Raw genomic sequence first — 25,729 nt, 5'->3', positions numbered from 1 at the left:
AATTGAGTCCATGGATTTTGAGAGATATTAAGGAATAGTGATTGTTGCTTCCTGTTATTTTCCTTTTTAGAGGTGGAATTATGTTTGTCTCTCGTTTGGATTCATTGAAAGGAAATTGTATTCTTGCTTTCTTTACGGTCTAGTCTCTCTGCTTGTGTTGGGGTTTTCCATCTATTATCCTTTGTAGGGTTGGATTTGTAGAAAGATATTGTGTAACTTTGGTTTTGTCATGGAATATCTTGGTTTCTCCATCTACTGAGAATTTTGCCGGATACAGTAACCTGAGCTGGCATTTGTGCTCTCTTAGGGTCTGTATGACATCTGCCCAGGATCTTCCAGCTTTCCTAGTCTCTGGTGAGAAGTCTGTTGTATTTCTTATAGGTCTGACTTTATATTTCACTTGACCTTTTTCCCTTACTGCTTTTAGTATTTTTTCTTTGTTTTGCGCATTTGGTATTTTAACTATTAAATGGTGGGAGGTATTTCTCTTCTTTTCCAATCTATTTGGAGTTCTGTAGGCTTCTTGTATGTTATGGGCATCTCTTTCTTTAGGTTAGGGAGTTTTCTTCTATAATGGTTTTGAATATATTTACTGGACCTTTATGTTGGGAGTCTTCACTTTCTTCTATTCCTATTATCCTTATGTTTGATCTTCTCATTGTGTCCTGGATTTCCTGTATGTTTTGGGCTAGGAGCTTTTTGTCTTTTACATTATTTTTGACAGTTTTGTCAATGTTTTCTATTGTATTTTCTGCCCCTGAGATTCTCTCTTCTATCTCTTGTATTTTGTTGGTGATGCTTGTATCTACAGCTCCTTGTCTCTTCCTCGGGTTTTCTATATCCAGGGTTGTCTCCCTTTGTGCTTTCTTTATTGTTTCTATTTCCATTTTCAATTCAGTCACCCGTTTGGTTGTGTTTTCCTGTAATTCTTCCAGGAATTTTTGTGTTTCCTCTCTAAGGGCTTCTACTTGTTTACTTTTGTTTTCCTGCATTTCTTTAAGGAAATTCTTTATGTCTTTCTTGAAGTCCTCCATCATTATCAAAAAATGTGATTTTAAACCTAAATCTTGCTTTTCTGTTGTGTATGGATATCCAGTATTTTCTTTTGTGGGAGAACTGGGCTCTGGTGATGCCAAGTAGTCTTGGTTTCTGTTGCTTAGGTTCCTGTGCTTGCCTCTAGCCACTGGGTTGTATCTGATGTTTGATGGTCATACTGTTTCTAAGAGTGGCTTGACCCTGCTGTAGGCCTCTGTGTCAGCACTCCTGTAGAACTGTTTTGCTGTTTACTTTAAGTCTTTTTTGAGAACAGGTGCTCTGATTTCAGGTGTGTCAGCGCTTCCTGAGACTTTCTTTTAGCTCTAGACATAGGCAGGAATCAAAGCTCTGCCCCTGATTGCTCCTAGGTCCTTGCACTATGTGATTCCCTCTTGGGTCTGGACTGTGGGCAGAGGGTTGTCTCCTCTGACTTCTCGAGAAGTCACACTTCTGCTCTATGGGATTTGGGTGCAGGGAGCCGTTTGGCAGGTTCATTTCTGTCCTGGGTACAGACCAGAACCATGGGTCCTATATCCCTGTGTCCAGAGGCACTATACAGTTTTCCCTTGGACCAGGGACATGGGCAGAGGTGTGCAGAGGTAGCAGTCTGTCCTGTGGTCTCAGGATGTTTGTACTCATGGGTGATCAGCTCTCTTCCCCATGGGATTTGGGTGCGGGGAACTGTGGGATGTTATCAGTTCACTTCCGGGCAGAGCCAGAAACAGGAAGTGCTCTGACCCAGAGGACTTCTGCCTCTGTGTGTCCTGAATCCACCAGGCAGGTCACTTGGTAGCAGAAAAGTGGGTCTTACCTCTCCTCATAGGTGTGTCAGCACTTCTGGAGACTGTCTTTCAGCTCTAGGCGTGGGCAGGAATCAAAGGGTCCTGCCCCTGTTTTCTCGTAGGTCCTTGCATTCAGCGTGCACAGTTGGCATTAGGCGATTCTCTCTTGGATCTGGATTGTGGGTAGAGGATATTATCCTCTGACTTCTCAGGAATATCCACACTTCTGAAAGTCCAACTCTCTCCCTCACAGGATATGGGTGCAGGGAGCTGTTTGGCCGGTTCCCTTCCGTCCTGGGCGCAGACCAGTACCTGCGGCTGTTTGTTCCCATATCCCTGTGTCCAGAGGCACTGTGCAGTTTCCCCTTGGACCAGGGATGTGGCAGAGGTGTACAGAGGTGTCAGTCTGTCCTGCTTTCTCAGGATGTCTGCACTCCTGGGTGCTCAGCTCTCTTCCCCACCTCCTTTTTCTTTTATTAATTGTTTTTGTTTGTTATTTCTTTCCTTTTAAAAATATCTTTCTTTGTCCTTTTTTTATCCACCTGTTTGTCTTCCTGAGAGAGAAAGAAACTATGGTGTTGGAAGGGTGGGGGCAATGGGAAGGATCTGAGAGGAGATTAGGGAGCAGAAAATATAGTCAGGCTATACTGTATGAAAATAACTTAATTTTCAGTAAAATATAAGATAAAAACTTATGAAAATGCTGGCAAAAATGTGGAAAATGGAACTCTCATTAAGTGTTGGTGGAATTGTAAACTTCTGCAGTCACTTTGGAAATCGGCATGAGATAAACTCAAAAAAAAAAAAAAAAGAAAGAAAAAAAGTATGTCCTTGGCATATAATGAAAGGATTCAATAGATTATCTCACAGATACCTCCCAGCCATGTTCATTGCCATTTTGCTTATATAACTAGGAAATGAAAAGAACCTAAATTTTCTTCAACTATTGGATTGGTAATAAGAAAACCTAGTACATATGTACTATATAAATTTCTTCATCTTTTAAGAAAATATAATAATGAAATTTGTAAGTAAATGTATGGAACTGAAAAATATTATACCAAGTGAGGTAACTGACTCATAAAGTAAAATACTACATGGTTTCCCAGATATGGCTATATAATCATTTAGTGTGTTGTGAATTCATATGTGATCAGTCCTGTTGTGTCTGAAAGACACTGTTTCCTTGATATCATCTCTCCCCTATGACTCTAACAATCATTATCACTCCTCCTTCACATAGCTCTTTGAGTTCTGAAGGGAAGGGCTTGATGAAGATGTCAAATTTAATACTAAATGTTCTGAGGCCTCTCATTCTCTGCCAATTGTCCCATTGTGAGTCTCTGTGTTTGTTCCCACAGGAGAGGGAGAGAAGGAACTTTAGAGAAGGAAATAATATGGAGAAAATGAGAAAAATGGGATATGGATCTAACTGGGAGGGGAAAGGAGGGCAATGCATAAGGACAGGTAGGGAAGGGATAAATAACACTAAGAATGTTTGAAAAAGGCAGAGAAAACATTATTTTGTAGTTAAAAACATTTATAATATGTTGACAGGAGCCTAGCATAACTGTTTCCTGAAGGCTTCAGCCAGTAGCCAATGAAAATAGATGCAGAGACCCATAACCAAAACTCAGGCAGAGCTTGAGGAGTCTTGTGGAAGAGTAGGGGATAGCAGTGAACAGGCTTGAGGGGTCAAGGATACCACAAGACTTATAGTGTAAATTATTCTGGGCCCTCCAGAAACTGAACCACCAACTAGAGAGCATGCAGGGGCTGGGCCTAGGCCCCCACCATACTTTTGTAGCAGATGTGAAGCTTGGTCTTCATGCAGGTCCACAAACAATTGGAGCAGGGTCTGTCTCAGACTCTGTTGCCTTCCATTGAATTCTCTTCCTCTAACTGGTTAGGCTTGAGTTGGAGATGATGTGCTTAGTCCTGCTGGGACTAGATGTCCCAGGGCAGGGATGCTACCCACGTAGGCTTTTTTTTTTCTCAGAGTAGAAGGGGACAAGGTAATGGGGGGGGGAGGGATTTATAAAGGTGGGATTAGGAGGAGAGGAGGGAGGTGGGGCTGAGATCAGGATGTAAAGTGTATAAAGAAATTAATTAAGAAAAGAATGACCAGAAACCACTTTTGTCTATGAGTATGGATATAGGTATTTAGACAGTTTGCTTCCATGTCATTTTATTTATCCTTTATTTATAAGTTCCTCACATGGCACTACTACCTCCCCTCTCCAGATCTGCGTTGTCAGGCTGACAATGTCAGTCACTCACAATAACAGTAATTAATCCCCCTTCTCCTGTGAGATGTCAGCCTGGGCTCTAACCAAAAGCAGCTGATTGCTCACAACACAGTCACATTTAGCTATTTAAATAACATTCGCTGAAGAAAAACTGAGATAAATGATCCACATTCTGATTGTAGGTTGATTATCAGCTCCACACTGTAGATAAATTCCCAATCTGTATTATTCACCTTCATAGGGACAGTAAGAGGATGTGATAAAAGGTTGACATTTTGGCACTGACACTTGAAATTAATTGCTCTTCCCATGTGAAAATGGCACAGGGTGGAGTATAACATTTATGTATTCATGTTCTATGAATTTAAGCAACTGAGAGTGCAGGTGGGTAAGACTTCTGGGTTGAGTGCATAACAAAGGTAATGCCTTTCCTCTCAGCCATACTGTACAGGTACAACTGGAATTCTGAGAGGAAGAAATCTGACTCTTATGGGCCAACTGTGCTGCACTGAGCTTCCCATCAATGCTCTAAGAGTCTAAGTGAATGCATGGAAGCATTGGCTGAAGGCACTTCTCACCCATGAAATGCTTTACCAGCTGTGGATACATGGAAATCAGTGTTACTTTGCTAGCTTTAAAAATGATGACTTAGTACCTAATGTCCAAATCAGGACTATTGGGCAAAAGAATGGATGAAATTTAGGTAAATTCTATGACTTCTCTGAGTCTCACAGAGAAACAGGTAGATCTGGATAGAATGCTGGAACCATTCCTGTCTGTTCAAAATCAGTGGCCATGTTTAAAGGAGAGTGGGGTGGAGTTTACAGGAAGGCCTGGAGGGAAAAAAAGGAAATGTAATTAAATTCTAATCTCAAAAACATGAATAAAATGTATTTAAACACAGTGTCACAATATCTATTACCTGGGACAGTTCATTATGGGCTAGAATGCGAAGTCTCACACATGCAGAGACATCAATGTTGGTAAGTAGAATAAACATACATTTTTCTCCTCCATTTTCAAATTTTATTTCATGATTTTATTTTTACAGAAACACTATTTTTTAAAACAGTAAACCAACATGACAATTACTTTGCACACGTTTTTCAGTAAGGCAAATTCTTATAGAAGAGTGAAGAAAATAGGGTACTCAAAGTTTTATTTTAAGTATTATTGCATCTGTAATTAATGGCAAGGTTGCTGTTTTTAACTCTGTATGTAATTGTGCAGACTGAACCCTTGCCTTGCTAGTCTGTTAGAAGGATGTAGGATACTTACTTGCTGATTTTTTTTCTAATGTTAATCCTGAGAGCAGTAACGATCAAGTGAATCTGATAAGACTTTGGATTTAAAGTAAAAAAATTGTTTGAAATATTAGCTACTTTTGAATGAAATCTGGTTTGGTAAGATGCAAGTCTGGCAACCGGAGTTTGATTCCTAGAACCCATGTAAAGGTGAAAGGCAGGCATGAATTTACTCTACAAAGCTGTCCTCTGGTCTCCCTACACACACACACACACACACAGACACACACACACACACACACACACACACACACACACACACACACACACACAGAGGGGGGGATCCTCAAATAGCTCTGTTCATTCTCTCCTAATTTTCTTCTTTTATGCTCTTTATCTTTCTTTTCTCTTTTTCTATTCTTACTCTTTGTTTTCTTTGCTCCATTTATTTTCTCTCTGTTCCATACACATTGCTTCCCCGTCTTCAAGTGTTTTACAGCTTCTAGGCCGGCTCTGTAGCCACAGATACAGGTAAGCATTTATCTGAATAGTAAACTTGGCTTACCCTTCACCTTTAGCTGTAGCAGCCAAGGGAGAAGAAATGCATATTCTATGGATTGGCAAATGGCTTTAGCACATGAATCCAGAAATGCATAACTTCAACATAAGAAAGAAAAATGAGTCAAAATTATTTTTATTGTAAAGGATGTTTTTGTTTGTTTGTTTGTTTGTTTGTTTGTTTTTTACTTTTAATATGATGAGCTTTATTTTTGACTTTCATTCTTTTAAGTTTTGGTCACACACCTTGACTATATTTTCATATTTATCCTTTAGTCGTCTTCAAAGACATTTTTAAGAAAAATTCTATTAATACTTCCACGAGAACTGTAAAATTATACAACAAAATAATAGTCAATTAGACACAATTTTAATTTTTGCAATAATGGTAAATTTAGCTACATTTGTCCTTAGGTTAATAGATTTAAAACTGAAATTTAAAATTTTATGTAGTTAATAATAATAGATGTAGGATTCCAAAATGTACACTTGGAACTTTAAGTTCACCAACCATTCTTTTTCTTAAATACACTGTAAAATGTACTTTTCCTTTTCTCCCTCACATTATCTTCTTTCTCCCTTTTTAGTTAAATGCTTTAGGTATTTATGTTTTGGCCACTACTAGGACTTACTAAAAATAAATGTGACTAGAATGCAGTAAGCAAAATTTTTTCTTCAAGGATCGTATTGCTGAATGTTGCCAGATAAACATGAGACGATTTCAGTAATGGGTATTTATCATGACCTCTGAGTTTGTCTACTGGAGACACCATGAAAATTATACATAAGTAAAGCAAGAATAAGGATGGCTCATGAAAGAATCTCTGAGTGTTCTTGGGTCTTTTATGAGGCATAAAACTAGAAAAAAAATGTACTTTTCTCTCAGAGGTTCACACTTTCAGGTAAAAATGCATGGTGTTTTGTGTAGCTTTTATGTGCTAATATATGGCCACACCATGGATTGGTTCTTAAGTTTTCATGAATGATAGTGTGCTCTTTTAGCTTTAGAAATAACACTTTCTATAGACTTAAAAATTGAAAACATATGAGGAAATTATAAGTAGAATAAGCACATTTTCACTGATATATGAAAAAGTAAAGTAAAAAGGAAATAGTTGTTATGACATTGTACTTGTTTAAGTTTTTTGTTCTTGAGAATGTTATATATGTACACAATGAAATCTGACCATGTATATCTCCTTACCTCCATTCTTTCCCGTATACTTCTCAATAGGTCCCACTCCTGACTTCATACACTTACTATTTTTTTAATTACCCACTAAGTCCAGTTAGTGATTTCCAAATGTGCTTGAGTGTGGGGCCTCCTAGGAGCATGCTTTTTGTTGTTGTTGTTTTTTTGTTTTTGTTTTTTGTTTTTTGCTTTTAAAGGCAAAAGAACAGAGGCAGCCATAGTTTAAGTGTGTGAGTATGTCATTTATTTTTAGGACATTCATCTGTCAGATGAGCTGAATCAATAGAGAAGATGAATAATATCACCGAATTCATTCTTGTGGGCTTGACTCAGAACATGGAGCTTCAGATATTTTCATTTGTCGTATTTTTCATTGTTTATCTGCTCACCTTGGCTGGCAACCTGCTTATCATGGTCACCATCAGCAGCAGCAGAGCCCTGGCATCCCGGTGTACTTCTTCCTCTCTTTCCTCTCTCTGATAGATGGCTGCTGCTCCTCATCCATGACTCCAAAGATGCTGGTCGACTCCCTCTCTGCAAAGAAAACCATTTCTTTCACTGGATGCATGACTCAAGTCTTTGCGGAGCATTTTTTCGGCGCTGCTGAGATTATTCTTCTCACAGTTATGGCCTACGACCGCTATGTGGCCATCTGCAAACCCCTACGCTACACGATCATCATGAACAGATTTGTGTGTGGCCTCTTGGTGGGGGTGGCCTGGGCTGGAGGTTTTATTCATGCAACCATTCAGATCCTCTTCACAGTCTGGTTGCCTTTCTGTGGTCCCAATGTCATAGACCACTTTATGTGTGATCTGACCCCTTTGCTGAAACTTGTCTGTATGGACACACATAACCTGGGTCTCTTTGTTGCTGCCAACAGTGGCTTTATCTGCCTGTTAAACTTTCTACTTCTGATGATCTCGTATATAGTCATCCTCGATGCTCTGAAATCTCACAGCAAGGAGGGAAGGCGCAAAGCCCTCTCTACTTGTGTCTCTCACATTACTGTGGTCATCTTATTCTTTGTGCCTTGCATATTTGTGTATCTGCGCCCAGTAATGACCTTCTCTATTGATAAAGCAGTGGCTGTATTTTATACCATGATAACTCCTATGCTAAACCCCTTAATTTATACCCTCAGAAATACTGAGGTGAAAAATGCTATGAAGAAACTTTGTGTCCAAGTTGATTTAAATTGAGAAATCATGAATTACATAATGTAAACGAACTATCTTTCAAATGGTTTAGAGAAAAAAAATCATCATTCTTAAGATTCTGAGCATAGTGATTACTTATGCTAAAGGGCATTGCTAGTATGTCAAACTCTCTAAAAAATGATATCCTTTAAATATGATTATTAAAATGTCCCTGTTAGATTTATACATTGCTCATTTGCTTGACAACTTTAATGTACTATCAAAGTTGATTAGGGTTCTTATTGAAGTAAATACTCCAAGGTCATAGCTCCATTATTTTAAAGCAAAGGGCTGTTGTTGACAGACATATCTTCATTTGTGGTATATTTTTTTTCTGGATGAATCAAAGCAAATGCTCTATGTCTATGTATACACTTTAAGAAATAATATACTTGCTGATTACAATATTGTATTGTTTAATAATTTATTGGGCTTCACTTTTCATAGCAAAACTGGTGGCAATTGCAACTTTTAATTCTTCATGAAAAGTGTGGAATAAAAGGCTGTATTCTGAACTCTATTTATTCTGTAGTTAGGTTCCTACTTCCTCAGTGGTCCTTGAACACTCATGTAAAGCCGTTCTTCATTATTTCAGTCACTACACACAACTTTAATATTTTCTCAACAACATTTAACAATCTGACTATCTTATCTGGTTTCTAAATTCTATGAAAGTGGAGGCACTGTCTGTTTCATACACTACCACTTTTCTAACACCTAGACTTGGTATAGCACAAATATTTACTAAATAAATGAACATAATGTCCATTTGAAACTCAGAATAAATTCATTTTAAAAAGAGATCTTTTTATTGATTACAATATTGAGCACTTTTGATTCTTGCTAATAAATTAAAATGGATCCATTATGATAAGTTTTGTTTACCAGCCAGAGTTCTTATTTAAATATACAGGGTCATCTGTAGCATTTTACACAGTGGTTTATCATGTACAAAGTATGAAGCTACTAGGAGGGTTAGAATCACAGGGTGAAGTGAACTTCTAGGGATTATTTGCTGAGGGACGTATGGTCCCTATTCAGGCTTTCTGGAAAATGCGTTGCTAGTGCTGAGACCACGAATATGTGTTCAAAGACATGAATCTGAAGGGGTGTTGCTTTTCTGATTTGAAGACCACTTAGCTCTGTAGATACAAATAAAATCCAAACACAGACAATCACCTCCCAAGTCACTTACATTTATAAAAAGGCGAAAACAAAACAAAACAACAACAAAAACAAACAACAACAACAACAACAACAACAACAACAAAAGATTTGTACACTCGGTGTATCTGGCATGATGTAAGGTGTTCATCCACATTATATAGTGCTATCATAAAGATTATATAATTACATATTATTTCTTACTTTTATAGGAACCCATTCACAATGCAATTCTAGGTTTTGAAGCATTATTCATTCACTGACTTGTAACACACTCACCTCTCAAGTGTGTCATAGTTTCTAATACATAAAATTCATGGGACATTCAAACCATAGTACCCAATGTCAGTATCCCATATCACACTGGTTAGGCTTTAACAGTTGGTTAGTTCATAACAACATTATTTTCATTCAAGATTCATAGCTTACACTGGCACTCATTTGTGGTGGTATACTTTTGTGGCCTTGGAAAAATGTATCATGATACATATTTAGTACCATAGATAGTATCATACAAAGTAGTTTCACTACATTGAGTGTCTTCTGTTCCATACCAATTCACTTTCTCCTGAGGTAGTGGTCCTCAACTTTCCTAATACTGTGATCTTTTAGTATAGTTACTCATGTTTCGGTGACCCTCCAACTATAAATATTGCTATTTCTTAACTGTAATTTGCTACTGTTATGAATCATCATGTAAATATTTGATAATTCTGCTGTTCTTAGGTGACCCTTGTGAAAGTGTCATTTGAATCCTCAAAGGGGTTACAACTCATAGCTTGAGAACTGTCCTAAACTGATTATATCTGTTGATATTTCCTTTCCTTAAAGTTTTTCTTTTAAAAAGCTAGCAAGGAAATGGAAGCAGGTCAAATGTCCATCAATGGATGAATGGATAGTGAAAATATGGTACATACATACAACAAAGTTTTATTTAAACATAAAGAAAAATGAAAGTTTGTCATTCTCAGGAAGATGGATTGAACTGAAGAAAACGATGATGCGATTTGAGCTCTGAAAGGCAAGCATCGGGTATTCTTTCTCATATGCATGGCTTAGATTCTGATCTTTACATATGTACATAAATGGGAATGAGCACGAACAGATTCCAGGAAACTAGAAAGGGGCTAGGAGAGGGTGGGGAAGCAGTTTTCAACAGGGGAGTGATTAGGGAGGGTAAAGGAATTCACATGATATGAAAGTCAGAAGAGACAAAATGTTATAAGTAGGGCTCAGGGGTGAGGAGCAGGGAGATGAAGAGAAAAAGTCTGAGAAAAGCCAACAGCAACCAAAACTTATATGAAAACATCATCACAAAACTTGCTGTAAATCAATTAAAAGTATAAAGAATAACAAATGTTCCAAGAGACCCAAAACATTTCTCTTATTTCTTCTCTTCTTCCCTCCTCTTGCATTTTACTTCCGTTTCCTTCCTCTCCTTCCTCTCCTCTAGTTCATCATTTTCTACTATTTTTTCCTTTATTTATTCCTTCAGTGTTGGAAAATTAATCCAAGACATTGCATTGGCTTTTTTAATGTTCTATTGTGGTGTATTCTAAGTCTTTTACAATGTTCTAGCTACCTAAAAAGATGATTCTCATCTCACCTATTAATTGCAACTTAAAGGAACTTTTTAATAATGATATTAATCATTGTTTATCTAACTGTTATCTGTCATAATATTTGAAATCACAGAGAATTTCATTAAGAGTCTACCTTGGACATACTCCAGAATCTACAATCAATGAGTGCAGTTGTCAGGTATAAAACCATCAGGTGATCTTTGCTTCTGCCAGACAGAATGTGCAGTCCTCTTTATAACTGACATAATTGCTAGGAAATGATTTACTTGGCCTAATTCATGCTTTAAAGAAGTCATAAGAATGATGTCTCTCAGTGTCTAGTGTGTGTATTTGTTTATATCAACACAGAAGAAGAGGTAGGTTAAACGTCTGAAGGGGAATTCTTTATTGAAGTTACTAGATATAGGTTAAGAGAGAAAAATATTCCTTGTAATGAAGATTAGATGCTGTTTTATTATGTGGTTTAATTGAATGGCTGTTGTTATTAAACTATAAAAATTTTAATTTTTATTTGCATTATGTAACTTCTTTGAAGTAGTTCCACAATGAAGACAATGAATTTTTGAAATATTTAGAAGTCCAGAAAACAAGCCACATTATTTCAAAATTATCTTCAAGAACTAATTTAGCTTTTTTGGCTTCTATGCACATACTGGATGGAAGAAGTTATTCTATTATGAAGTAAAAAATCCTTCGAATTGCAAAGAAGCTCTCAAAAGGTAAGACTTCGGCCATTAGTAGTGCAAATCAGACTTTATAACTGAATACACTTTAATTACACAATTAATCAAGTTTATTACAATTAATATGCCAAGGAAACTTCTGGACCCACACAGTTACTGGCAGATTACATGTGACATGCAATGCATATAGTTTTAGAAAGCCAAAGGAAATTTTTAGGACTTATTTTACGCCCTTAAAGCCATAGTTCCAAATTGTAAAGTAGAAGAATCATGCAAAAGTGGTTCCTCAGCCAATGTGAAAGCTCCTGCACTTAGATATGAGGCCCTGGTATAAACCTTGGGTATAAATGTAAGACATTGACTCTTTGTGATGTCTGGAATTCTATCTTGATCATCATCATGGAATAAGTGTACTTATAGCCATTTGTTGTGCATCACAGATTGTACAGTATTTACCACCATTCCATTTTAGATTGTGTGACGTGCTTTCAGTCTCTGAAATTAGTCTATAGAAAAGAATAAATGAAAAATGAGAGTCTATGGGATTTCTTAAACTGATGAAAAAGTAATATGAAAGTAGCAAAGGAGTGAAGGATAGTTACAGGATTTGTAGGGACATATACCAAAGAGAGCAGTGATATTTCAGTAGAGAAAACCTGGAGGGAAGGGATTCATCTCAACGATTTCAAATTTCTTTTTGCAAATATTAAATGGATATATATAATTAGAAATACAGACATCAGGAGAGAGAACAATGAGACATACTACTTTGGAGTACTTTACACATTTATTTAGGTTGGGAAAAGGAGGAATACCTAAGATGCTAAATGAACTTCTCAGTGACCTTGTTAGACATCTGAGATTGTGTTAGTTTGGGTCACACATTTTATTACACAAAACATCCTAGTTTTCTTACTATTCATTCCATATATTTATATGTTGAGATCTTTTCTCCTTCTTATTTATTTATTTATTTATTTATTTATTTATTTATTTATTTATTTATTCACTTTCATCCTAATCAAAGTTCTCTCTCCTTCCTTTCCTCCCAGTCCCATCCTTAGAAATCTCTTCCACCATAACTCCTCGATTGTGTAGCACCCTACCCTGGGACACTAAGTTTCTGCAGGATTAACTACAACCTTTTCTATTGAGGTCCATCCAGGCAGTCCAGCTAGCAGAAGGGGATCCAATGGCAGGGAACAGAGTCAGAGACAGATAACAGTTTCAATTGTTAGGGAAGCCATATGAAAACCAAGCTGTGCATCTGCTACAAATGTGTAGGGGGCCTAGGTCCAGCACAGACACGTTCTTTTGTTGGTGGTCCCATCTCTGGGAGCTCCAGGGGTCCAGTTATGATTAGTTAACTCTGTGATTCTTCTTATAGTATCCTGGACTTCTTCTGCTTGCTTACATCCTTTTTTCATCTTTTTATTGGATATTTTCTTTACATTTCCCCTCCAGAAACTCCCATCCCATCCCCGAATCCCTGACTCCATAAGGGTACTCCCCCACTACCCACCCACTCCCTCTATCCCCTACCATTTCACAAGACTTTATGAGCTTCTCCTGATGTTTGGCTGTGGGTCTCTGCATCTTTTTCCATCAGCTGCTGGATGAAGATGCTCAGGAGACAGTTATGCTAGATTCTTGTCTTTTCACAATAAACAAAAATGCTTTATTTCTTTCCTGGTGATTAGCTCCTAAGAAGGTTGGTCCAGTTGAGTCAAATATTTCTCCATCTAAAATACTGATCTTGCAACCTATAGAAGTTCAGAATGTGACTTTATTTTGTGATAGTGTTAATTTTTTATGCAAGGTAACATATGATTGGATGTCTTTATTATAAAGGAAATTTAGATAAACATTGTGGCACACTATTATAATTCTAGAACTTGAGAGGTAGATGTAGGAGGATCTAGAGTTCAAGTCCATTTTCAGACACATAGCAAGTCAGAGATCAATCCAGGCTACATGAGACTTGCCAAAAAAAGTAAGAAATTTTGGTACAGGAAAAGTACTATATCAATGCAAAGTTGTTGGTGGATATACTAGGGAGAGAACTGGATCAGATTGTTTTCTAATGGCCTGCTGTAGGTTCTATCACTGTATTTACTTGATTTTGAATTTTTAGCATGCAGAACTTACCAAATCCCAGTTTGTGTTTCTTTTAACTTTTTTTCTTTTTAACAGAAACTCTTGCCAAAGAATGATGATTTAGGTACTAAGAAGTGTTGCTCTTTTTTCCTGTACTTCCCAGTGAACATAAAATGACACAGAAAAATTAATTGCTACACATTCAGCTAAATTTAAATGCTTAGCATTTTAAATACATTATTTGGACTCGATGACAGCTACTTACAAGAAAAAGTACTTGAATCACAAAAGTTTTCCTATTTACAAACCAATTAATCAATTTACTCAATTTAAGTATTAAAAGTCCACTATATTTCAGAAATAAATTTATCTCATAACCTGCTTTCAGTCATTTAACACATGTACAATGGGAATGGTTAAACCTGGTTCCCTTTCAAACATCTCCGGGCTCTTCAAATAGAATTCGTAATAACTAGCTCCTCAAAGTAACATGCAACAAGCTAAATGCTGATCACATATTACTGAGGGTTAGCAAATATGGCAATATAATAATGACACTGGGTAATGAAAAACTTCTACAAAATACAGGAAAAGTAAAACAATCATTAACTCATGTAAAGGTGTTGATATTTTAGTGTGTTCTGTCTCTGTCTCTATTTGTCTATAGTGCGTATGTATATATATATATATATATAAATATATAAAATGTAGTTATAAAGTTAAATAACAGAGAAAGAATGAAAAGTTTAATGAAATGCTATAAATATTTCTAAACATCACAAAATGATCAGAATAGAATATCTCCAAGAATTCCCCAAATTCCTCTTCCTAATTATAATGCCATATTCTTAGAATATTATGAATTTCTATGTTTGTGTTTGAAATGAGATAACTTGAGTTCTTGGGAAGAACAGTGGGTGCTCTCAACTTCTGAGTCATCTATCTTCCACCTAATTTCGTATTATTTAATTGACATTATTATTCTAGGTCCTTTATACAATTTTTAACAACTTACCAACATCTAATCTGTTTATGCAATCTTAATTTAGCTGTTTCCGAGTTTCATATGAATGGACGCATATTGCATTTTAAAATTTGTATTTATAAATGAAATACAAAATAAAACGAATCATGTTTAGAGTTGGAGAAAAAAGTGTAGCTGCAATCTAAAGCTGCAGAAGTAGCTTTAAGATTAGGTCATGGTTAGATGACGGAATAGTGTTAGCACTCGTGATTAAAACAAAACAAAATAAAACGAAGCAAAGCAAAACAAAACAAACAAATAAGAAAACTTGAAACTCCCTTGAAGAAAGAGATTACATTTTGAAGTATGGACATGGAAAGGTGATTGCGGCTAAGAGTTTAGAAATGAAAGATGAAAGCTGTAGAATGTACAACACATACACCCTCCCTGCACACACACCCTCAACAACATGTTTTCAGATCCATGGACATTAAGGTAACTGTGCCTGAGGTCTCAAATAAAAATGAACATATTATTAGAAACTGGAAGGAGTAGATTCATTCTCTTAAAGCAGCAAAGCTAATAACTAATACAGCAATTTTATTATCTTATGTTTGTAGTCTCCCTAAGAGTGATCACTCTATTTTGTGACTTCACATAAGGTGAACCTATTCATGGAATCTCCTTTCTGTTCTCTGTTGTTCTCTATTTTTCTTTTAAACTCATGTAAGCTTTCTTCCTCTGAGAAGTTTTCCCGGACCTGGTGAATTTAGAAATCTCAATTCTATGATTCTATGGAGGAGCATAAATGTTTTCAATGACGCTTATGAAGCTGTTTTTTTGATGGCTGACCCCACCATTATGCATCAAATTACTTAGGGCATGGAACCTTGTCTTAAATGACTTGAAATCCACATGTTTATAACAGTGATCTTGACTTAAGTCTCTCTCCCTCCCCCGCCCCTCTCCTTTTCTGTCCCTCCTTCCCTCTGTCTTTCTCTTTCTCCCCCTCCCTCTATCTGTATATTTAAACAGGTGAATAAGGAAGCAATAATGTCATAATACTCTAAGGAGATCTTTGTTTTGTAGGTAATGTCTTTTCATGTCTGAAATCAGAACCAATGAAAGAATAAATGGAACCAAAGAACAATGTAACCTACTTTGTCCTCTTGGGCCTCTCAGAGAATCCAAAGGTGCAGAAAGGACTCTTTGTTCTTTTCTTGCTTTCCTATATTTTGACCATGGTGGGAAATATGCTCATTGTTATGACTGTAACCATCAGTAACAGCTTGGGCTCACCAATGTATTTCTTTCTTGCTAGCTTGTCATTTGTGGATATCATTTATTCATCTGCCATTTCTCCCAAATTGATTTCAGATTTGTTCTTCGGCCAAAACACAATATCCTTTAAATTTTGTATGACTCAGCTCTTCACAGAACACTTTTTTGGTGGTTCAGAGGTTTTTCTTCTGTTGGTGATGGCCTATGATCGTTACGTGGCCATCTGTAAGCCCTTGCATTATTCAACTATCATGAAGCAATGGGTTTGTGTTGTGCTGTTGATATTATCTTGGATTGGAGGATTTTTGCACTCAGTGATTCAGCTCAGCACTATATATGGACTCCCATTCTGTGGTCCTAATGTCATTGATCATTTTATGTGTGACATGTACCCCTTACTAAAACTTGTTTGTATTGACACCTATGCCATTGGCCTCTTAGTGATGGCCAATGGAGGGCTGATCTGCACGGTTGTGTTTCTACTCTTACTCATCTCTTATGGTGTCATCTTGTACTCTCTAAAGAGCCTTAATCAGGAAGGGAGGTGGAAAGCTCTCTCTACCTGTGGCTCCCACATCACTGTAGTTGTTTCATTCTTTGTTCCCTGTATTTTCATGTATGCACGACCTGCTAAAACTTTCCCCATTGACAAATTGTTGAGTGTGTTTTATACAGTCATTACCCCCATGATGAACCCCTTGATATATACTCTGAGAAACTCAGAGATGACAAATGCTATGAAGAAGCTGTGGAGAAGAAAAGTTATTTCCGGACACAAATAAGTGAGTCTTCTACAATGACTGAAGTCATCTGATTGTGATGCTGTCTCCTTATGATTCATATCTTCGAAATTGTGATGTTACCTTCCCTTATTTTAAAAACACTTCTTAAAAATACAAATGAACTATGTGTTTGAACTATTAATAAAATTCAATGCCGTATAACTTTTGTAATATCTTGTATATCACTATACCTGGACAGGCATAATGAACTTATAATAGGACATCAACGAATAAGAAGTAATGGATTAGTGAATGAAATATTTATGGATTGCACTGATTTTATCTGTATCTATAGATATATTACCATATCTTGTTTTATTTTTATGTTGATTTATTTTTTATAGCAGTTAAATATTTAAATATCATTAGACTCTTGCCAACATTTCATTTACATGTGTATAATTACAAGTGTCATGATTCTGTATAATAAAAATAATAGGAAAAATAGTAGGGATCGAACCCACAACAGGGGTCAAAACATAGAATTAGTATACCTATCCCTAATCTGGATGCCACCACTCTCAGATGCTAAGGCTGTACTATGCTTTAAGAATCCTTAAGTGAGAGCTCTCATCATTCCTGAAAAGGGTGAGCCTGGAGGACACTAGCTAAATAATAGAAGCCAGAAATAGGCAAACCAATAACACCCAAAGTAATTTACATGTGGGATACAAAATATACTAATAGGAGCAAAGGAAGAATTATGGATGTTATGGGCAGAGTAAACAGAAAATGTTGGGAATGTGAAGATTTATTATGAAAGATGAATAATTCCAAGAGTTTAATGTATAGCATGGCATATATAGCTGATCATAATGTACTGTATACTTGAGATTTTTGTAACAGGGAAGATCTTAAATGTTCAGATAACAACAAAATTAAGAAAAATTAATCATGCAAGGGGAGGGATTTATTAGTTAGCTAAGTAGTGATACATTTTATTCTTTAATTGGATAATTTTTTATTTATATTTCAAGTGTTATTTCCCTTTCCCTGTTTCCTGGAGATAAGCCCCCTTTCTCCTCCCTCTCCCCTTCTTCTATAAGAGTGTTCCTCTCCACATCTGTCCCCCTTCCAGCCTCCCTCCCCCGGACACAGTGAGGATGTTTCACTCCTTCTTAAAAGGGGGAACAAAAATATTCATGGAAGGGTATAGAGGCAAAATTTGGAGCAGAGATTGAAGGAATGGCCTTTCAGAGCCTGTCCCACATGGGTATACAGCCCATATATGTACATCCACCAAAACTAGGTAAAATTGATGAAGCTAAGAAGTGCATGTTGACATGAGCTGGATATAGCTGTCTCCTGAGAGGCACAGCCAGAGAATATCAAATACAGAGGTGAATGCTAGCAGCAAACCATTGAACTGAGAACAGGACCCCCATTGGAAGAACTAGAGAAAGGATTGAAAGGGTTGAAGGGGCATAACAACAATGCCAACCAACCAGAGCTCCCAGGGCCTAAACCACCATCCAAAGAGTACACATGAACAGACCCATGGCACCAGCTGCATATGTAGCAGAGGATGGTCTTGTTGGGCACCAATGGAAGGAGAAGCCCTTGGTCCTGCCAAGGCTGGATTTCCCCCATATTGGGGGAATCATTATACACTAAACATGACCTGCTCACCCTTTTGACAATTCATCCTTAGGTGTACCATGGCACCTAAGAATATGAAATACACACAAACCAATAGGTAATTAAACAAATAGATAAGCAAATACATGCATGTGATAAAAGTTTAAAAGTATTTTATGTGGCTTTAAATCTCTCAGTCATATGTAATGTATTTTTGGTGGCTGAAATGCTGACTAGTTAGTTCACTTAAACTGCTTTTATTGTATGTTTTCTTTATTGAACATAAGATTCCTGTTAGATCCATGAAAGTGATAGATTTAGTAAATTATTTGAAAGACTGCTTTATAGAAATAATTTCAGTTTTTAAATTAATATATTTTCTGACATATTTTGAGTAGGATTTGATATTTTCTTTAAAGTTTATGTATATCAGCTATGCCTAAAATTTATAAAATTTATCATTTTCCAGGAACCACATTAAACATAATATTTGTGTTTGGTTACTTATTCTGAACATTGACTTCATTAGGCATATTTTTGAACTCATTTTTTTATATGGACAAGCACTCTTCACAAAATTTCAGAACCCTCCTCCAAGTTGTTTATCTTGAGGGAAAAAAAACATTGCCAAAAGCTGAGTTGCCAAAGTCCAGTCTTTGTTTATATATGGTAGGTATGGTTACAAGGGGAAATTGCCAAGGACTTCTGACCTACTTACCTAAATTGAGAAAATTGCCTTCATTTATACATATGCACCAATGACACAATACAGTATAGCATGCTGGGTTCTCATATTCTATGAATAGAACTTTTTATAAAACAAATTGATGAAATGGTAAGCTATTTAGGTCATATCAATGCTATTTCATTAAAATCTAATTATATTTATTTATTGATTGTGTTTTTGAAAAATACATATTTATTTTTCCTGTGCTTATATGTCTATGCTTTTAATGCATAATTCATTTAATGATATAATTTTAAGTACCAGAGAGATGGTTCAGAAAATAAAGGCACTTGTCACCAAGACCAATGAACCTCAATGAAATCCCTGGGACTCACATAATAGAAAGAATGAACTGACTGTCATAGGCTGTCTTCTGTCCTCCACACATTTATCATGGCACCTAAGCACATGAACATACACACAAATCAATAAATAAAAAAAACTAATAAATAAGTAGGTGAATGCATGAATGTGATAAAAATTGAAAAGTATTTTATGCATTATTTTAAGTATTATTCAGAATCAGATACAATGCAAAAATTCTTGAATAGAACTACTCTGGCTCCCCACAGAATCACATTTTGCGTATTTGGTTTTTGTTATCTTCTTTTTGTATACTTGTACATAGAATATATGCACAAAAAATGAATGGCACAATTAAAAAGAGAGATAAGATTAAAAGCAGCCACACAGCTTATTACCCTTTCACTAGCTGTCCTAATAAAGTTCCCCTTGTAGCTAAAGGGAACTCAAGTTGTCACACTGCCTCCATAGTGTGCACATCAAGGCATGCATTCCATCACATAAAGCCATTTCTGAATCTCCTTGTATTTTATCAGATGGATATTTGTGTAGAGTATAGGGCAGTTATTTTGTAGAATATTTGTGTATTCTAAATTATGTTTGTCTCCTGTTCCCTATGTTAAGTTCAATTTTGGATCTAGCAGGAATATCTTACAAGGGAGGCTGAAGTTTTCTCAGGTACCATATTAGGAGGCACTGACTGTTATTTATTGGTGAGGTAAATTTTTATCATTTGGTGATGCTGGTGTTTCCTTATTCCCTTCATTGTGCTTCTGTCATTCAGAACTTTGACCTTACCTACAAAACACGTTTGCAGACGCTATTGAGATTTGGTACTACTATCTCTTTTGGAGCCTCTGTAAATTTCAAGGGGTAGCCACTACAGAATACTTTGTAGTCTATACTATTTGTTGGTGAGGAATTTTTTTCTGCTCAGAGACAGTTTCTCAGATAAGACTGGTATATGTAGCCATATTTACTCCAAAATTTTGAGCAATACAATTTTAATAGATCACAGGCTACCTATATTGGAACACATAGGGCTTCATTTCACTTTTTACTTTTAATTGATACTTGTCTCCAAAAGTTTCTAGCAGGTTCATCTAGTATGAAATATCAGACCATGCAACTGGTTTGTAGTGAGCCAAAGTACAAAGGCAGAAATGCTAGTCAGACTATAGACTTGGGGACAGTCATTATGCCAGTGCTTCTTCTCACTCAGAGAAACTGATACATGTCCTTAATTTATTTATGGTGTTGGAGACTTTTTTAAAATTTTATTTAATCTTTTCTTTCACACTCAAGATTTTAATCTCTTTTCCAGTCCTCCCTCTGACTGTTCCACATCCCATATCTCCCCCCGATCTCCATGACGATGTCCTCATCCCCATCTTCCACCCCACCAGACCTTCTCACTCCCTGGGGCCTCCTGTCTCTTGAGGTTGAGGTACATCTTCTCTGACTGAACCTAGACCCAGAAGTCCTCTGCTGCATATGTGTTGGGGGCCTCATATCAGTTAGTGTATGCTGCCTGGTTGGAGATCCAGTGTCTGAGAGATCTCGGGGGTCCAGATTAATTGAGACTGCTGGTCCTCCTACAGGGTTGACCTCTTCCCCAGATTCTTCCAGTTTTTCCCTAATTCAACCACAGGGGACAGGAGCTTCTCTCCTCTGGTTGGATGTAAATATCTGCATCTGACTCTTTCAGTTGTTTGTTGGATCTTGCAGAGGGCAGTCATGATCGGTTCCTTTTTCTGAACAGTCCTTAGCCTTAGTAAGTGTCAGGCCTTGGAGCTTTCTCATGAGTTGGGTCTCACTTTGGGCCTGTGGCTGGACCTCCTTTTCCTCAGGTTCTCCATTTTATCCCTGCAGTTCTTTCAGACAGGAACAATACAATTATGGGTCAGAGTTTTTGACTTTGGGATAGCAAACCCCTCTCTCACTTGAAGCCCTGTCTTTCTGCTGCAGGTGGGCTCTACAAGTTCCCTCTCCCCACTTCAGGGCATTTCATCTAATGTCCCTCCTTTTGAATCCTAAGAGTCTCTCACCTCCCAGGTTTCTGGTATAATGTGGGGGGTCCACCCAACCTCCTAACTCCGAAGTTACCTATTTACATTCTTTCTGCTTACCCCCAGGATGTTCTTTCTCTTAATAGCTGAGTAGTATTTCACTGTGTAAGGGAACCACATTTTCTGTATCCATTCTTCTGTTTTGGGACATCTGGCTTGCTTCCAGGTTCTGGATATCACAAACAAGAGTGCTACGAACATAGTAGGGTATCTTTTGGGTATATGCCCAGACAGGTATAGCTGGGTTCTCAGGTTGTAGAATGTCCATTTTCTATGGAACCTCCAGACTGATTTCCAGAGTGGTTGTATCAGTTTGCAATCCCACCAGCAATGGAGGACTGTTCCTTTTCTCCACATTGCCAGCATTTGTGTCACCTGAGTTTTTGATCTTAGCCATTCTGATTGGAGTAAGGTAGAATCTCAGGGTCATTTTGATTTGCATTTCCCTGATAACTAAGGACTTTGAACATTTCTTTTTTAAATTTTTTTATTGGCTATTTTTTAATTTACATTTTGAATGTTATTTCCTTTCCCAGTTTCCCGGACATAGCGCCCTATTCTATCCCCCTCCCCTACTATAAGGGTGTTCCCCTCCCCATTCATTCTCCTTCCCACATACCCCTGACATTTCCTTGCACTGGGGATCCAACTTTGGCAGGACCAAGGGCTTCTCCTTCCTTTGGTGCCCAACAAGGCCCTCCTCTGCTACATATGTAGCTGGTGCCATGGGTCTGTTCATGTATAGTCGATGGGTAGTGGTTTAGTCTCTGGGAGCTCTGGTTGGTTGATATTGTTGTTCTTATGGGGTTGCAAGCCCCTTCAGCTCTTTTAATCCTTTCTCTAATTCCTCCAACGGGGGTCCCATTCTCAGTTCAAGAGTTTGCTGCTAGCATTCACCTCTGTATTTGACATGTTCTGGCTGTGTCTCTCAGGAGACATCTATATATGGTTCCTGTCAGCATGCACTTCTTAGCTTCATCAATCTTATCTAGTTTTGGTGGCTGTATATATATGGGCCACATGTTGGGCAGTCTCTGAATGGCCATTCCTTTATTCTCTGCTCCAAACTTTTCCTCCATATGATATAGGAGACTTATAACATCAGAATTCTATTTTTGTTATTACATGAAGATTCTATGAAGAGGAGGAACATTTTATTCTTAAAATGAACTTGAAGGCTTTACAGGGGTAACCTTGGATTTTATTAGGAAACAGTCTCATAGCAAACTAGAAATATACACAAGCCTTCAACCTTACACAAAGAACTATAGGCAATTAAGGAGTGCTAAACAGGAGAGAAATAGTCTTTTCCAGGGAGGAACACACCAATTGGTCTTTCCTGAAAACATAATACAAAAAGTATACAAATGAACAATACACAGACACACACACACACACACACACACACACACACACACACACACACGCAGACGTAACACCAATTAATTTAAAGAGATGCCATGAATTTGAATGAGAACAAGGAGGAGCATAGTGGAGAGTTTTAAAGGAGAAAAGAGAAGGGGAAAATGATGTAATTCTATTATAATCTCAAAAATAGAGAGAATATTTAAGAAAAATAACCCATGGAAAGTAAAGAGAAGTTTTAGTGTTTCATTATTAAACGTAATACTTCTTTGAGTTTAAAGTCTATATATTCATATTATATTAAAAATCATTCCCTTCTCTTAAATGACAAAACAATTCTAAGAATATTATGTTTTCTGTGAAACATAAGTATGCTTTGAGGATATAGGTTTATCAACTTTTAAATATCACTCATGCTTTCCACGGAAATAAGTGTTGCCAGCCCTAAGTAGGACTATTAATGACATTAGTCATTTAATGTCTACAAATGTAAGCCCATGGGAAATAGGACCAGAGAGCTGCCGCTTGCCTTAAACTCATGGTGTTCATAGTGGTGGTTTGATCAGTGCCAGTCTCTCTCTCATTGTCTTAAGACACACCTTCACCCTATTCCATTGTTTACATGCGAGACAATATGTATATTTAAAAGAGAGATTAGTGAAACATGAAAATACATACACTTTAATTGAAATAAGGAACTTACAGAATTACTTATATTTATTTCAGATAAAACATTTGAAAACAAAATTGTAAAGAAAAACACAGAGGGTCATTTATCAGTTCTACAATACTGGATCACCATATGTGTGTGTGTGTGTGTGTGTGTGTGTGTGTGTGTGTGTGTGTGTGTGTGAAAGGGAAAAGTGAATGACTCCAAAATATAATGCTAGCTAGAGCTTAATATCCTACTTCCATCACAAATCATAGATATAAAAAACAAATACTAAAATTAAGACACAGTGCAGACGAAATAGATATAGCACACATTTACTAAGTATTTCTTCTCAGTGTTTCAAAATATTCTTATCATCACATAGAACATGTTTTAGGATAGAAATTATACTAGCCTATGAATCACATCTCCAGATATTAACAACGTCAAAATCAACCCACATTCTAGAGGGTTCTCCCAATCTCCTTCCTCTGGTGGTCGCCCATTTCCATTCTTTTTGCTGACCCTCGGAGCTTCAGTCCTTTTCCCCTACCCAATACCAGATCATGTTCTCCTCTCCTCCCACCCCTATCCCCTTTCTCTCCCCTATCCCTCCATCCCTCCCCTCATGTGGATGCTTTCTTCTCCCTCCCAAGTGGGATTGAGGTGTCCTCACTTGGGCCCTTCTGCTTGTTGATCTTTTTGAGTTCTGTGGACTGTATCTTGGATGTTCTGTATTTTTTTTCTAATATCCACTTGTTAGTGAGAACATACTGTGCATTTCCTTTTGGGTCTGAGTTACCTCACTTAGGATGATATTTTCTAGTGCCATCCATTTACCTGTAAAATTCAGGATGTCCTCATTCTTAATAGCTGAGTTCATTGTGTAAATGAACCACATTTTCTGTATCCATTCTTCTGTTGTGGGACATCTGGGTTGTTTCCAGCTTCTGGCTATCACAAAGAAGGCTACTGTGAACATAGTAGAGCATGTGCCCCTGTGTCATGATGGGGCATCTTTTGGGTATATTTCCAAGAGTGGTATTTCTGGGTCTTTAGGTAGGTCTATTTCCAATTTTCTGAGGAACCTCCAAATTGATTTCCAGAGTGGTTGTACCAGTTTGCAATCCTACCAGCAATGGAGCAGTGCTCCTGTTTCTCCAAATTCTCACCAACATGTGCTGTCTCCTAAGTTTTTGATCTTAGCCATTCTGATTGGTGTAAGGTGAAATCTCAGGGCCGTTTTGATTTGCATTTCTCTGATCACTAAGAACTTTGAACATTTTCTAGGTGCTTCTCAGCCATTCGAGATTCCTCTGTTATGAATTCTTGGTTTAGTTCTATACCCCATTTTTTTTTTTTCTGATCAAGACTCAATGTTTACTATTCAGCACAGTGTATGTAAAGGGAGACTAGAAAACCCATCCCCAGAACAGTAGAGTAGGGATAGCAAGAGCACAGCAGTAAATCCAATAAGTTTCCATTTCTTTGCAGCTCTTTTACTCCAGCACAACAATGCTGGAACTTGCTAGTTCCAGAACATCAAAGCTCAGAGCTGGCTCAGGCAGATGTTTCTGCTCAGGCCAGTAAGTCCTGTAACTCAAGGTCTGCTGCATTTCCTGTGCATATTCACAGTCTCCCTAGCCTGCCAGGCTGAGGAGGTCACAGTTTCCCCCTTTTTCATTTTTTTAAGGCTGACAGTACTAGTTGTAGGATGAGGGCATAAGCTTTATTTATTTTTCATAATTCCGTCTAGGGCAAAGATTGACCAGGTGACCATGTCTGTCTGAGGTTGGCTTACCCATGTAAGATCTTACCGTCATTGATTAACCAGCCTTCTATAGCACAATCTTTCCCAGTCAGATCGAGGCCACGAAGAACATATCAAAGCCAAGCATGTGCTTAATGCATTTCTTCATAGTGACTAATAACTGCCACGACAAATAGCTGGGCTTGCTGAAAGCGATCCTGTATGAAGGCAATCAATCTATTTAAGATACATGGTCCAGAAAGAATATACATGGACTGCCCCAGGGCTCTAACTGCATATGTAGCAGAGAATATCCGTGTTGGGGCACCAGTGTAAGGGGAAGCCCTTGGTCTTGCCAAGGTTGGACGCCCCAGTGCAGGGGAATATGGGGGGGCAGTAAGGGGATGTATGGAGGAATACCTGTATGGGGGGGGGGAGGGAGAGGATGGGGAGCTTATGGACAGGGAAACCA

General features: G+C 37.4%; 2 protein-coding genes across 2 annotated transcripts; both read left to right on the top strand.

Annotated features, from left to right (window-relative positions):
• The first annotated feature begins 7,348 nt into the window (after positions 1-7,348).
• On the top strand, positions 7,349-8,262 carry LOC116900474 (olfactory receptor 4C12-like). The gene is given in 2 exon segments (XM_032902209.1): positions 7,349-7,496; positions 7,499-8,262. Coding segments are annotated over 2 exon segments (909 nt in total). The 5' UTR covers positions 7,349-7,351.
• A 7,618-nt stretch (positions 8,263-15,880) lies between these two features.
• On the top strand, positions 15,881-16,813 carry LOC116900473 (olfactory receptor 4A47-like). Its single transcript, XM_032902208.1, has one exon. The coding sequence runs from the start codon at positions 15,884-15,886 to the stop codon at positions 16,811-16,813; it is 930 nt and encodes a 309-aa protein (XP_032758099.1). The 5' UTR covers positions 15,881-15,883.
• The last annotated feature ends 8,916 nt before the right edge of the window (positions 16,814-25,729 follow it).

Source organism: Rattus rattus, chromosome 5, assembly GCF_011064425.1.
Source record: "Rattus rattus isolate New Zealand chromosome 5, Rrattus_CSIRO_v1, whole genome shotgun sequence".
NCBI lineage: Eukaryota > Metazoa > Chordata > Mammalia > Rodentia > Muridae > Rattus > Rattus rattus.
Note: the sequence above shows the minus strand (reverse complement) of the source record. Positions and strands in the feature narration are given on the sequence as shown.